The 16,327-nt window shown below is 39.8% G+C and overlaps 1 protein-coding gene across 14 annotated transcripts in view; it reads left to right on the plus strand.

Moving 5' to 3' along the window:
* The window catches only part of LOC141103556 (pre-B-cell leukemia transcription factor 1), a 214,613-nt gene that overhangs the window by 11,177 nt on the left and 187,109 nt on the right, over positions 1-16,327 (plus strand). For 9 of the 14 annotated variants that reach the window (XM_073593264.1, XM_073593271.1, XM_073593274.1 and 6 more), the window contains exon 2: positions 2,383-2,409. The exons of the other annotated variants lie outside the window; for them this stretch is intronic. In XM_073593264.1, the coding sequence (XP_073449365.1) occupies positions 2,383-2,409 (27 nt within the window). The remainder of the gene's footprint in view (positions 1-2,382; positions 2,410-16,327) is intronic. 14 annotated transcript variants of the gene reach the window in all.

Consider the following 16,327-nt stretch of genomic DNA (forward strand, 5'->3'; position numbering starts at 1 on the left):
TTGTTTGCGAAAAGACACGTGGGAGACTCCCAAAATGTATGGAAGATGGTGCTCTGGTCTAATGAGACTAAAATTTGATGAGACAAAAGAACTTTTTGGCCATCAAAGAAAACAAAAAATGTCTGGCGCAAACCCAACACATCACATCACCCAAAGAACACCATTCCCACAGTGAAACATGGTGGTGGCAGCATCATGCTGTGGGGATGTTTTTCAGCAGTCAGAACTGGGAAACTGGTCAGAGTTGAGGGAAAGGTGGATGGTGCTACATACAGGGATATACTTGAGCAAAACCTGTACCACTCTGTGTGTGATTTGAGGCTAGGATGGAGGTTTACCTTCCAGCAGGGCAATGACCCCAAACACACTGCTAAAGAAACACGAGTGATTTAGGGAGAAATATGTAAATGTGTTGGAATGTCCTAGTCAAAGCCCAGACCCCAATCCAATAGAAAATCTGTGGTCAGACTTAAAGATTGCTGTTCACAAGCGCAAACCATCCAACTTGAAGGAGCTGGAGTAGTTTTGCATGGAGGAATGGGCAAAAATCCCAGTGGTAAGATGTGGCAAGCTCATAGAGACTTATCCTAAGCCACTTGGAGCTGTGATAGCCGCAAAAGGTGGCTCTATAAACCAAATATTGTTATAGTTATGCACATTGACTTTTTCTGTTATTGTCCTAAAATAGAAAAAAAACATCTTCAAAGTTGTGGGCATGTTCTGTAAATTAAATGATGCAAATCCTCAAACAAGCTTATATTTATTCCAGGTTGTGAGGCAACAAAACACAAAAATGCCAAGGGGGGTGAATACTTGCAAGGCACTGTACATATATATTGCTACACAAGCCATATTGAATTTAAATGTTATTAGAAAACACTTTTTTTTTTTTTTTACCTATTCATCTGTATTTATCTATTTTACTCTTCAATTTAATAGAAGATAAACCAGAGAGATATAGCTATATGGAGCAAATTGGAATGAATCTCTCAACAGATCTAACCACAGTAAGCTGATTGGTTGATTGTATTGTCTGTTCACTGAAACAGAAGGTCTAATATGTATATAAACAAAGCAGGAACATTAGGCAAGGTTTTATTTGCTCATTTCACACTTCTAAGAGCAAGTTCCTTTGTACCATTTCCATTACAGTTAACCTGCATACAGTAAAACATTTTTTAGTTTTTGCTCCTAGTTAGTCCATTTTATTAATTTTTGAGTCTGAAAGGAATACTGAATATTGAAAGAGGCATAAATACTACAAAAAATAGTCAACTCTCCTGTTCTATAAAGGCTGCTTTTAGTCCGTCGTCCTAATTCAGGGTGTCCTATGATTTCTTGTTGTGTGATCACCAATGCCTAGAAAAATGTTTGGCCTAAATTGCACTATTTCTGTTCTCTTCTATTCTACCATTACCTTGTATGGATATGCATGGTGAACTGTGTAAAGGGCAGCTTCGAAGCATGTCCCTTTTTGTTGGCATCATTGATATTTGAAATCACAATGCTGCTCTGGGCAAAGTGATAGCTATACCCCTTTGAATGCAGCTTAAAGGCCAGGTTCACCTTTTTTATATATTTAAAAAAAAAAAAAAAAAATTCCAGGTAAAAAAAATGTGTATTTATTATATTTTTACTCTAGCCTGTAAGGCATTGCACCCTCGATCAGCAGCTCATGGATGCAATGCCTGGATCCTGCATACTCTCAGATGCTCACCAGCGCCCTCGCAGTTCTTTGAGAATTATAAGCCATCGGTCGTGGAGGCCGGCGGTACTTGTAGTTCAGTCATAGACCTCTGTGAATGAATAATGCGGGTGTGTGGGTGGAGCCCTGCATGTCTGCTGTTTTTAAATTCTGACATTGAGTGCAGGGAGAAGATTCCCCCACCCGCTGTCACAGGGATGGGGGGGAGTCGGAGGAGAGGAGACAGGAGCTGGAACATGTTACATGTTCCAAAGGTGAAGTTATCCTTTTAACTTATTTTATCTCTGCAGCTACTCCCCTTCAGATTTTTGTAAACGCAGGTAGGTTTGCTAATTCAATCATCATTTTTTCCCTAGATAAAGTAATCTGTTTAATACCGTGTGCATGTCTATGCCCATGTTTTGTTAAAAGCTTGTAAAATGGTCAGCCTGTGCATGCACACCCTGACTGTCTTTACATGCGTTTAAAGTGAACCTGTGTTGACTAATACAGGGAACGTTACAGATTTTTTTTTGTTACTGTCTCCTTCCCCCTAGAGGCACATACTTACGTTTTCTTTACACCCCCACTGCCCTGTTCAGCGCTGGGAGTGGGAGAAGCAGACCTGTGTTCACTATAAGTCGTATGCTCCTCCACACTCAAAAGTGCCAGTTATTTTCTTTCTTTCTTCCCAACAGCTGCATGGATCGGCAGGAGCGTGAAAGGTAAGGTGACTATACTGCTTGGGAGATGGGGAATTGAAGCAAACCTGTGGTTTGCCCTGCAAGCCCTTTATGGCTAGTTTTTCTTGCCAGAAAAAGTTATGTCTTTTAATTCCTCAGCAGCTAGAAGACAATACTTGGCATGCTTTTTTTGTAGGATTTAGCTTTTTTTGTAGGATTTAGCTATTTTTTTTTTTTTGAGAGGCCGAAATAAGCTAAAACATTTGCTTATCCTCTAATGCCCTTTCTCTACATCACTTGTAATAAGTGTTAACTGTATAGTTTTAATCATTGAGTAACCACAACTGTTTGGTATATAGATAGATATTATGATCTATAATATATAATATATAATTTTTTTTTTTTTTAAATACCTTTTTTTGTTTGGTATCAGAATGTTTTGAATATGGCTGAATACCTCCTATAGGATCCTTTTCATCCAGTTGGCCCTTAGATGGAGATTGATTTGTAGTGGCTCCAGCATTTACAATGAAAATACAATGGTGTTGGAACTTTCTTCTTTGTGGCAAAAGTTTTGTCCTTAAATGGCCTACCTTAAACTGGTTGAACGTTGTGTTGTAATCAAACTTTTTCCAACTGCTTCAAATGATATCTAAGGATAACAAGTGGACAGTCCATGCATGTGCCTATTAATAGTAAAAAAGGGTCTAGAGATAATGGTAAGCATGAGAGAACGTTGTCCTACTTGGTTGTGTTTGGGTAATCTCGTGTCCGCAAAGTACTTAAAGGTGGATGAGGCCTTCAGGGCAGAAATTGCAATTGGTTGGACAAAGACCGCATTGCCAATGCCCCCCCCCCCCTGATAAGTCATCTTCCCCAACACAGACTAGAGATGAATTGCCAACTGGGCTGATTTATTTTGTCCTTGGGAACCTCTAAGCTGGTGTAGAAGAATTTCATATTAATTTTGTGGTGTTCTTGACAGGTAATGTTTTTTTTCTTTTTTTCATAAACCTACATTTTTTAACTACTTTTAGCCTAGGTTCACACTGATGTGGGTTTGAAATCGTGTGAGTTCAGCTGGACTCGCAGAATTTCAAACAGACAATGTAGTTTGATTTTGGGGGCGATTTGACAGACATCTGGGTTCTGGGGTTCCTGCACATATGCCTATTCAAATCGCCCCCAAAGTCACCAAAAGTAGTACAGGAACTACTTTTGGGAATCTGTGCGGTACCACAAAGTCGGCAGTAGCTGCCGATTTGACATGTTGACTTGGCTTAATTGGGCTTTGTGTTTTAGTTCTATTTAGTGATTGTACTGATGGGTGGTCATAGACAGAGCAATCTTACACCCAATCTGATGCTGCATAATTTATTAGGGCACTTCTGACCATCCTTATTCCTCATTATCATTTACTAAAATGTTCCAACGTGTGCAACCAGGCCAAGATTTTGATACAGAAGTTAATTGTATTTGCAATGCTTTAGCCACAGGGTGGATTTGATTTAAATCATGATTTAAATCGCTAGTAAAAAGGCTTGATTTAAATCAACTCCTATTTTAAATCATAATTTTTAAAGAGCAACTGTCATCTCTGTCCCGGAGTGTCTCTGACCCGCTGTTGACTTGCCAACAGTACCACACTTACCAACAGTCCACACAACAAGGTGAGGGACGTGGCGGCAGCAGGTGAGTGGATGCCCGCTAATGGGCGCTGCCATGATGGATCTGAAATGACAGGTGCCCTTTAAATGTAAGGGCCCATTCTCGCTGGTAGTTAGGAAACCTTCATTTTGTTTGCAAATATTAAAAATTCTATTTAAAATAATAAGCTGTCAGGTTAGTAAAACAGTCATATCGGAAATGATTTTAGGTTAATCACACATATATTGGAGAACTACTCAAATTCTTTTATTTGATTAAAACAATAACATTGCCAGTGCATGTTATCTCAGCTTGCAGAGCTTGGATTAATAGAATGTGTTTACCAAAAATATAAATATTGCAGAATATACAGCCTCATACTACATAACTAAGCTCCAATTCATGCTGAATACACTAAAATATTAATGTATCTTAAATAGAAAAATTTCTTTAGATATATTTTTACTCCAAAAGCATTTTATTAAAAATAAATGATCAAAAAAATCTTTAATTATATTATATTTTTTTTTCTATCATCCAGCCTGTTTAGCCAGTTGTGTAAAAAACAAAAATGGGTCCCAGTGCTTTAGTCAACAGGCAGATCTCTTTGTGTATGTATGTGTATTTATTTAGTATATGTATATAATGAGATTTTATTATGAAAGGCTTATAGGCACTCCACAGTTATTATCATGAATATTCATAAATTTGAGGGTGCATGTTAGTTGACTGAATAATTTTAACAATTATGTCTTCCCTCTGATGTACACAACTAGATTCAATTGTATCCCACTTCTAATCTTAAAACTATCTTGCCTTTTTTTTTTTTTTTTTTTTTTGCTCATATTACCTGTAAAGGAGAAATCACAGTAGTTCTGAATCATCATAGCATGTAAACTAAAAGGTAGACCAGATCCAAAAAACTGATTACTATATGAGAGCTATTCATTTTGAGGCTTTTAGCACCAGAGTAGAGAATAGAAGTGGTGGAGATTTGGTAATTTGCTACCCTAAATTTAGACTTGATGGGTCGTACTCATCAGCAATTTAAAGAGGAACTGTAGTCTGCTCACATAATTTGTAATAAAATCCTCTTTGCCATTCTGAAGCTTCCCTTAAACCACTTTACATATTATTTTATATATACTGTGATTCTGTACCTGCCAAATATGCTGCAGAAATCTCCCTCCACTGAGTCTGGCTGCAACCATTTTAACTGTGGGCAACTGAAGCTGCTGCCTTTTCACTTCCTGGATTTAAACCGAGGCACACCTCCAGCTCTGCAGTCCTACAGCTCTCTTTGGCCCTCTTATGACTCCCTTCATGACAAACTCTCACAAGAGCGAGAGCTGTGCATGATGTCATAAGCCTAGGCCTTTCACCAGACAAGAAACAGGAAGTGGGTTGTATAAGGTATTTACTGGCAGAAAAAAAAAGTTTTACTATCCAAAGTTAAAAAAACAGGGGCAGAAGATTTAATAGAAAGTTTAAAAATGTGACTCAGCCCCTGGTTCACATTGGTGCGGTTTGACATGTCAAATCGTATGTCAAATTGGCGACAATGGCACCGTCCTAATAGGTGTGACGCCGCACGAATTTCAAAAAGTAGTTTCTGTACTTGTTTTTGCGATTTCGAGGTGTGATTTCCATTGACATCTGTTCAGAAATCCTCACAGATGTCTAAAATCGCCGGCAAAATCGGGACTGACATGCAGGAGTGAAATTGTGCAAGTTCAGCTGAACTCGCTTGGCTTCATTCCCATAGCTCAGTGTGAACCTGGGCTGAAGGTCCGTTTTAACTGGTGGTTTCAAGGGGGCAGGGACTTTTATTAATGGAATGCAGACATGTTTGGTACCCCTTTGCTCTACCAACCTATGCACTTTATACTTGTCATATATTATTGGTAAAATACTTTCATGTAAATACAGGAAATTGTATTTTTTAGAAAGTTCAATTTACATTTTTTTTTTCTACTGTATACTAAATATCCTAGAAAGCCATGCAGTCTCTAAAATTGGTATGTTGAACAATTCTTTTATTTAAAAAAAAAAAAAAAAAAAATCTTAACTATGTGCAAAAACTGCAGGTAAGCTTAAAGCTTTTCAGAAAAAAATGAAAAGGTGAACAAACGCCATAACACCACCTCCCTCCTCCGCTGTACTTGCCTCTGTAAGTGGGGAGCTGTCCAATGGCTACACCACTGCACCGCCTGCATGGGCACTGACAGTTTATCACCTATGAAAGCAAGTACAGCAGAAACAGGATGGTGGACTGTGTGTGGGGTGTTTTCAAGGGGGGAAAAAAATAAAAAAGGGGACTATCCCTTTAACTGCTTCAGCCTTGGAAGATTTTACCCAATTCCTGACCAGAGCGCTTTTTACAATTTGGCTTTATATGACAATTGCGCGGTCGTTCGCTGTACCCGAACAAAATTTGCGTCTTTTTTTTTTTTTTCCCCACAAATAGAGCTTTCTTTTGGTGGTATCACCTCCTGTGGTTTTTATTTTTTTTTGTGCTCTAAACAAAAAAAAAACAACAATTTTGGAAAACAAAAACAATTTTTTACTTTTTGCTATAATAATACAGAAAAGTGTTTTTAAAAAACGAATTTCTTCATCTCTTTAGGTCAATATATATTTTTCTACATATTTTTGGTAAAAAAAAAAAATCGCAATAAGCGTATATTGATTTGGTTTGGCGTCTGCAAACTATAGGAAAGATTTATGTCTTTTTTTTTTTTTTAATAGTAATGGTGGTTATCTGAGATTTTTAACGGTGTTGTGACAGACAGATGGGAGACTTGACACTTTTTTTTTTTTGGGACCATTGGCATTGATACAGCGATCAGTGCTGTAAAGATGCACTGATTACTGTGTAAATGTCACTGGCAGGGAAGTGGTTAACACTAGGAGGCGATCAAGGGGTTAAATGTGTGTTCTAACTGTGTGGGGATGTGAGTGACTAGGAGAGGAGCCATATTGTTTGTAGGAAGAAACAATATGGCTCCTCTCCTCTGACAGCACAGGGATTTGTGTGTCTACACTCATGCTCATACACTGGCACTCATGCACGCAATCACGCGCCTGCCGGCCCCGTGCATCGGGTCCCCTGCCCTGCAGCGGGCGCCCTCTGGTGGCCGAAAACAGGTAGGACTTACCCGTACGGGATTTCTCCCAGAAGAGCCATTGTGCCGGAGTATACCTGTGTGACATGGTCGGCAAGTGGTTAAAAGAGATGTAAACTGCCATTTGCACGCTTAAAGTGGTTCTAAAGCCTCAAGTTGTTTTACCTTAAAGTGGTTGTAAACTCATTACAACAACTTTATGCTACAGGAAAGCCTATAATAAGGCTTACCTGTAGCTACCCAGGATATCTCCTAAACCTGCACGGTTTAGGAGATATCTCCTGTCCCCTGAATGTACCAATGACATTGGCACATGCGCACTCTGAAGCAATGGCATGTATGTGCCGTTGCTCCAGTCTGTGTGCCGTTACCGGGCACTCCCGTGCATGCGCGGGAGTCACATCACGGCTTCGGCCAATAACAGCGCCGAAGCCGCGATACCCGAAGTAACCCCTGGGAGAGATGTCGCTGGCCGGAGGGGGAGACAAGGATGGCTGCAGGGCTTCGTTCTTGGGTAAGTAATTCATAATAAGCTAGTATGCTTTGCATACTAGCTCATTATGCCTTTGTCTTGCAGGGTATTTTTTTATTTTTATTTTTTTACCAGGGTTTACAACCTTTTAAGGCTTTCATGTACAGGCTTACTGCTGGTAAACGGAAGTTTATGAGCAGTTGGGTGTTTTTTTTTTCAGCTGCCCTTGAACTCTCCTCTGTTATCTTATCGGTTCATGTACACAGGGGCGTTTCTAGGCAGTTGAGTTTAGAGGCATTTTTTGGAAAGCAAAAAACTGCGCTCAGGACGAATGTTCAGAGACATTTGAAACTCCTTGTAAATGCGTTTTGCCGCGTTTCGTTTACAGGTGTTTTTAATGGAGATACATTTTTGATTATTTTGAAGAAGGAAAAAAAGCTTCTAAACGCAAACTCAGCAAAACAGACATTTTCAAACGTCAGTTATTATTTGTCAAATTTAATCGTTCAGGAGATGTTTTAAAACGTCCCGTGTCCTTTAAATGTCCCGTGTATATTAAAACGTCCTGTGTATATTAAAACGTCCCGTGTACATTAAAACGTCCCGTGTACATTAAAACGTCCCGTGTACATTAAAATGTCCCCTGTATATTAAGCCCTAATGCATTCTGTGCATTAAGATAAAAAAAAACTTCTGTGCTGCAGCAACGGTCTGTGGAACATCGCATTGCGTTCAAAAACAAAAAGCCTTTTGTAACTGGATTGAGTGTTTTTTTTTCTGTATGTTAATATTACGCAAGAAAAAATGAACATGTAAAAGCTCTTTAAATTTTGGAGAGTAGTGGTGACGCCTGTACAATTGAATTTATATGTGGTGTCATCAGTCAGATGTGGAATAGAATGACTGATGTTGAATGATATATTATGAACATTTTCTATAATGGAATGTTTAACTTTCCAAGTACCGGTAGTTAATGTACTTTTGTGGAGTGACTATCATATCAGAAAAGGCATTTAAAAAAGTTTAAAGTGTCTCTTGGGTCCTAATTTTCACCAACTGGCTCTTGCATTCATTGTCCATCCTAGTGGTAGGATAACATACCCCTTTCCCTGCTAGTATTGGCTATATAGGAGTTCTATATCGTGCATAAAAACACAGATCTCGTGGCCTTGTGCTTTTCATATAGGACTAGCCTTGGAATATAGTATATTTTCTTCCATGTGTTTATCGCTTTGTTTACTTTTAAGACCCAACTTTGGATTGAGTAGAGAAGGGTAAAGCCAGCTCTTCTCATTTCGATTCTCTTGTACCTAAACGGTGACTGTGTGGTGTTTTTTTTTTTTTTTTTCCTTAGGACAGGAAATGGTTTATTTTCTATTACAGGTACTTGTATAGCACCATCAATTCACGCAGCCCTTTACATATACAGTTACATCAGTCCCTGCCCTTAGGAAGCTTACTATCTAAGGTCCCTAACCCACGTTCATACAGACATATACTAGGGCCAATTTAGACAGGAGCCAATTACCTTACCAGCAGTTGGAGTGTGGGAGGAAACTGAGTACCCAGAGGAAACCCACACAGAAAGAACATGCAGGTAGTGCCGTGGTTGGGACTTGAACTGATGACCCTAGTGCTGCTAGGCAGAAGTGCTAACAACATTGATGCCTGTGCCCACCGGGGCCAGTGATAACTAAATTCTCTTTGTACCCCATTAATTGCCCCGGTGTTCTATTGAATAGTGAATCCCCCCCTCTGATAATGCCTCTGACCTGCACATGTGCAGGATGCAACGCCATTCCAGCTGATTTGTTGAACAACTGGCGTGACATCGACTCTGCATATGCGCAGATCGTTGAAGGCATTATCCGATGATCTGCAATGGGAGAATGTAATCGTCAGTTTCTGCCTGCCTCTCTGCCTGTCATGTGGGAGAATTGACCGATCTAGTGACAGACGGATTTCACTGTCGCACGATTTACATTCTCCCTTTGCAGATTGTTGAATAATGCCTCCGACTATTTGCGCATGTGCAATTTTGACGTCACGCCAGCTGATCAACATATCCGCTGGAGCATTGCGTACTGTGTATGTGTAGATCCTCAGAGGAATTTTCCCACAGGATGTACTTTTTGATAGAACACCGGCATCACAGGTACAATCTCTCTCCTTTGCAGACAAAAATAACAATTTTAACTCTTTCCCCACTCTATCAAAAACCAAAAGAGGGTTTAAGGGCTCATTCACATGAGAGGCCAGGGAGGGTAAAAGCAGGTGCATTTTTTTGCCCACTTGAAGGGCATTCAGCTGCCCAGGGCTGGACACATGCTGTGGCAACAATGCTTTGTTTCTTGTCCACGTAAAAAAAAAAAAAGAAAAGTTCGGTGACACATACTGCCTCCCAGTGCGACCCTTTCAAGTTTGTGGGGCCACCCTGCAGCCGAGTGCCATGCACTTGGATTACGGCACAGTGATTCAAAATGTAGTTTTGATAACTTTCACAGTGAAACTTCCGGTTTAATTACTCCTCGCCCCCTGACATGCCACAATTGGCATGTCATTTTTTTGGGGGGGAATACCTGGTTTTGAGAGGGACTTCCTGTCCCACTTCCTCCTTCCGTCTTCTGGCTGTCTAGGCAACCCCCACCCCCCCTCCAATCTTCTGGGAGACGTCGCAGGTCCCAGAAGATTGCCTGGCCACTGACCGAGCACAGCGCAACTCGCACATGCAAAGCTGTCACAGCTGGGCGCCCACATTTAAAATGCTGGCGTCATGGAGAGGCGGGGGAAAGGAGCAAGGCAGGTTTATAGATTAGCCACTAGAGGGGGCTCTCAGTTGCTCAGCTTAATTACACCATCTCTTTTCAACTCTTTAGATGAGAAATCCAAGTTGGGGAACAATAATGGTGCAGCATACAAAGCAAGGGAGCAAATATGGTGCCCCATAAACATAGACCATTACAAATCGTATAATGAAATATGACTTAAACCATTCTCATACACAGAAAATATTATTTACATGTTTATCAAGAAAATATTGTGAAAATGATCCATCCCCTTTAACCCCTGCCTGTGTAGGTCTGTCTTGTATTTTTGAAAGCTGCAGAACCATAAATTATGTGCCATTTGTCAGTTCCTGATGGAGGGCTAACAGAAGCCTGCAAGGTGCTAATAACCGCAGCATGATTAATGATGATATGTCTCTGTGTGAAATTTCCCCTTTGGTATCTTCTGGCAATGTCCTGGGGCACGAGGCGGTAATAATAAGATGCGCTGGTTTCCATGCGTTTGACCCATTGAAAGGGTGTTCGTTTGTTGTGATGATGCTTTTGCTCGATCTGTAACATTTATCAGTGAATTCTTCCTTTTTTGTTTTGTTTTTTTTGTTTTTTTGTTTTTTTTATATGTAGTGGCCTGTATACAGATCATTCGGATCATCACCTACTAACTGGTGCTTTGTTTTTTTATTTATTTTATAGTTTTGCTCAGATTTAGGACTCATGCACACTTGAGCTTTAAAAATGCTGCTTTTATAGGCATTTTCAGCTTTTTTTTTTTTTCTCTGCCTCTTAACGGCCATTCCATGTTGGCTTATGTGTCCATGTATGCTATAGGCATTTACGGGAATTGGGGCAGAGGGAGCTTGTAAGCTTTAAAAACACTCAAAAGCGTTTATGCGCGTTCACACCTCAATAATTTCTGTTGGCCAGAAAAATAATAATTCTGGTTGGTAGAATGAACGCACATGCAAAACGTGGCTTTTTATCACATTTTTTCTGCTACTAAACTCCTATAAGAGAAAAGGCATCAAAGAGAATACAGTGTCCACATGGCCTTAAAGTAGAACTTCTTTTTTTTTTTTTTCTTTCTTCCTTTTTATTTTGGATAGACTTACTCCTGTCAGCTTATTTTTTGTGTTCCTTTGGGGAGATTTACCTCCATCTCGTGCCCCTTGGCCAAAACAGGACGTGAGGGAAAATCCCTGCAAATGAAGGGAATTCCTTGGCGACCCTCAGGTCACTAGAACTAGCGTCCACTTTGGAAGATTTTCCCTCCATTACTTATTACTCTTCTGGGGACATACCAAAATTTGGGGTTTTCTTTTACTTTCAATGATGATGGTAAACAGGACAAATGGAGAGGGTGAATCTCCCTACTAGGGGTTCTAATCCATCTCTACTCTATCCAAAACTGAAAAAAGGTTTTGTCTTTAAATTATACTATTATATAATTATAAAATAGTGTGTGTGTGTGTGTGTGTGTGTGTGTGTGTGTGTGTGTGTATATATATATATATATATATATATATATATATATATATATATATATATATATATATATTCTCTCTATCTATATCTCTAATCTATCTATTATACTATACCCAGCATTTTTCTGACATTTTGTTGCTTACAAGTTAAAATCAACATTTTTTTGGAACCCCTTAACATTTATATATTTATTTTGTAGCAGAGTCCCTAGAGAATAAAATGGTGATTGTTTTAATATTTTATGTTGCACTGTATTTGCACAGCGATCTTTCAAATGCAATTTTTTTTTTTTTTGGAAAAAATACAGTTTAATGAATTAAAAAAACAAAACACAATAGTTATCCCACATTTTTTTGTATAGCGTGAAAGATGTTACGCCAAGTAAATAGATACCCAACATGTCATGCTTTAAAATTGAGCATTCTCATGGAATGGTGACAGACTACAGTACCATAGGCGATGCTTTAAATATTTTTTTTACAGGTTACCTGTAGATAGAGGAGTTTTAGTGCTAGAATTATTGCTCTCTAGCATTTGCGGCAATACCTCACATGTGTGGTTTAAACGCCGCTTGCATTCGTCCGTTCGTTTCTGCACATGAGTGCAGAGGGATGAGGCACTTTAAAGTAAAAATTTTTATTTTATTTTTACACTGTCCCTTTTTTATTTATATTTTTTATCACTTTTATTCCTATTACAAGGAATGTAAACATCCCTTTGTAATAGAACTAAGCATGACCGATCCTCTTTATTGAGATCTAGAGTCAAACATTTTTTCTCTTTTTTTTTTTTTTTTTTTTTTTTGCTTTTTGGGGTCTTTTTTAATTGAAGAAGAAAAAAAAATGATCCTTTTGTTTTAAACCCGAGAACCAGCTTGACGTCAGAGGTTGCTCTGGTCCTCCACAGGCATAGAGCCGGGTGAGGGCCATCTTGCCCTCACTCTATTTCCTTCCCAGCAAATGGCCACATTCAATTGTTTCCAGGCTTAACGGACGGCTCCGGCAGGCTCAAACGGGTAGTGGGGGGAAGGGGGGTACCTCTCCTGCCACCTATTCAAGTGATCTCGCCGAGAATCTGCCACTGAGATCACTTTGAAAGCCAGCCGCCTAAGGGAAAAAAGTGATACTGATGGGTTCTACAATGGCTTTAAAAAGTATACACACCCCCGTTTAAAATGTCATTTTTCTGTGATGTAAAAAAAAAAGAGACAAAGGTAAATCTTTTCAGAACTTTTTCCACCTTTTTAATTTGACCTTTAAACTACAACTCGGTTGAAAAACAAACTGAAATCTTTTAGCGGTGGGGGGGTAAAAATTAAAAAAACAATTTATGTGGTTGGATAAGTGTGCGCTCCCTCCTAGGACTTGGAATGTAGCTGTGTTCAGAATTAAGCAATCGTATTCATGTTAAATAGGAATTGGTACACACCTGCCATCATTTAAAGTGCCTTTGGTTAACCCCAAATAAAGTTCAGCTGTTCTAGTAGGTATTTCTTGACATTTTCTTAGTCGCATCCTACAGCAAGAGCCATGGTCCTCCAGAGAGCTTCCAAAGCATCAGAGGGATCTCATTGTTAGAAGGTATCAGTCAGAAGAAGGGTACAAAAGAATTTCCAAGGCATTAGATATACCATGGAAGACAGTCATCATCAAGTGGAGAAAATATGGCACAACAGTAACATTACCAAGAACTGGACGTCTCTCCAAAATTGATGAAAAGACAAGAAGAAAACTGGTCAGGGAGGCTGCCAAGAGGTCTACAGCAACATTAAAGGAGCTGCAGGAATATCTGGCAAGTACTGGCTGTGTGGTACATGTGACAACAATCTCCCCTATTCTTCACGTCTGGGCTATGGGGTAGAGTGGCAAGACAGCCTTTTCTTACGAAGAAAAACATCCAAGCCCCGGCTAAATTTTGCAAAAACACATCTGAAGTCTCCCAAAAGCATGTGGGGAAATGTGTTATGGTCTGAAACCAAGGTTGAACTTTTTGGCCATAATTCCAAAGATCTATTTGGTGCAAAAACAACACTGCGCATCACCAAAAGAACACTGTGAAGCATGGTGGTGGCAGCATCATGCTTTGGGGCTGTTTTTTCTTCAGCTGGAAAAGGGGCCTTAGTCAAGGTAGAGGGCATTATGAACAGTTTCAAATACCAGTCCAATATTGGCACAAAACCTTCAGGCTTCTGCTAGAAAGTTGAACGTGAAGAAGAACTTCATCTTTCTGCACGACAACGACCCAAAGCATACATCCAAGTCAATAAAGGAATGGCTTCACCAGAAGAAAACATTTTCTTTAGTTTCTGTCAGTAAATTTTGTAAATAAGTAATTTTCTCCTTTTACTGGTGGGTGGCACGGATAGGCAGCATTGATGAGCAGGCACTGAAAGGCAGCACTGATGACCAGTCCCCTGCGAGAAGATGACGCTGATCGGCTCTCCTCGTCACACACTCTGTGTGAGGCGATGAGAGACGATTACCGACACTTTCGCATTTACATGTGATCGGCTGTGATTGGACACAACAGATGACATGGTTAAAGAGCCACGTCATCTGCTCTTTACAGAGATTGGGGTTGTGCCAAGTCCTAGGAACACGGAGCGGACATTCTGTGGTGATGTCATATGACGTCCACCCAAAACGAGAGCTGCACCGCTTCTCCTTCATTTGATGAAGGGGGGGGGGCAAGTGGTTAAGGGTGTGCACTTGTGCAACCATATTTTAGTTTATTTTTACTTTCCGCCACCTAAAAGATTTCAGTTTGCTCAATTGAGTTGTACAGTTTATAGGTCACATTAAAGGTGGAAAAACGTCTGAAATGATTTGATCTTTTGTCTTTTTTTTTTTTTTTTTATATCCACTGTAGCTGCAGCCATAACCTCAGAATTTAATGTCAAAACCATGACGTATATTCCCAGTTAGGCAGTCGGCAAGTGGTTTAAAAGTGGAAGTTCAACCTAAAATTACTTACTTCGACCTTAAAGGGTAGCTCCACTTTCATAGTGGGGGGAGCAAATAAAGAAAACATTTTCGTATACAATTGTGACACAAGTCATATTGTAATTGAATGTTATTCAAAATTACCTTTCCTTTTCAATCTACAGCCACTGTAATTTTCTGTAAAGTGCAATGCAGTATGGCTACCTGGAGGCGTTCTGTATGCAATGTGTATAGAACGCCCCCCAGAAACATAATTTTCTGCTTGCGTGATTGGCTCACAGATTTTTCCAGAACCCTACACTAAGATACAAGTCATATTTCAGGCATCCCCCGCAACAAAAATGTCATTTTTTGGTAAGATACTCCCAATAGGAAATCACAACTAAAGGGATGCAGACCCTGCAGTTTCCTCATTAGAGCCCTGCAGATGGTTGATAAATATGAAACCACTCCCATTAGACTCACTTTACCACATGGACACAGACAAACGCACATGGATTTCTTTAAAATAACAAAAGGTAGGGATCTGCAACAAAGTTTGTTAAAGTGGAGTTCCATCCACTTTTACAACTCTTAAGCATCCCTCACTAAACTGTGCACTGTAAACGAATTGGATATTATTTTTTTTTCTCAGCACCTACTGTATATCTGCTATATACATTTTTCACTCCCTCCTCCCTGGCCGTGGCCCATCGCATCATTTCCTGTTTGCAATGCCTTCTGGGAAGGTGCGGCAACTTCCTCTGACACTGCCGTTGCTATGGAAACCTGACCTGAAACCTATTACACTGCTTGTGCTGCACTGAGCATGTGATACAGTCTGGCTTCAGATGCCCACACTTAAGATGGCCAAATAACAAACTAATGCTATAAACTAACAAAACGGACCTTAGTTTACAGACTAACTTTACTAGAATACATTAAGCTTGTGTATTATAGGGGTATTTTTATTTAAAAAGTATCATTTCGGCCGGAACATCACTTTACAATCCTTGTAATGCACATAGATCGTCCGGAGGGGAATGGGTTTTGATGAGAGAAAAAAAAAGTGGAGTTACACTTTAAGCAGCCATATAACAACCAGTACCTTGATAAATGCATAATACTGTGTTTGACTTCTGTCTGTGCTCTCGTTGTTCAGCAATATCTGCATTGGAAACTGCCCACCATATACCAGTGACTCCATGGGGTGGATATACTAAAGACATATAGACCGTATAGTTGCTTCAGAGCTTCGCAGATGCGGTGAAGCGTCACTTTGCAAAGAATATCCAATCACATGCTTCCCCTCGTTTTCTAAGTTCTGGAAGAACTGCACTTGCAGAGTGCACATTCTAGTTGCCTTTAGTAAATCCACCCCAATGAGCTGCATGGGGGTGGATTTACTAAAGGCAAATAGACTGTGCACTTTGCAAGTGTAGTTGCACCCATTTTTCCCAGAGCTTAGTGAATGCAGTGAAGCTTTACTTTGGTGCAAGCCAAAAAAAAAAAAAAATGGATAATGGA

Source organism: Aquarana catesbeiana, linkage group LG07 (assembly GCF_042186555.1).
Source record: "Aquarana catesbeiana isolate 2022-GZ linkage group LG07, ASM4218655v1, whole genome shotgun sequence".
Classification (NCBI taxonomy): domain Eukaryota; kingdom Metazoa; phylum Chordata; class Amphibia; order Anura; family Ranidae; genus Aquarana; species Aquarana catesbeiana.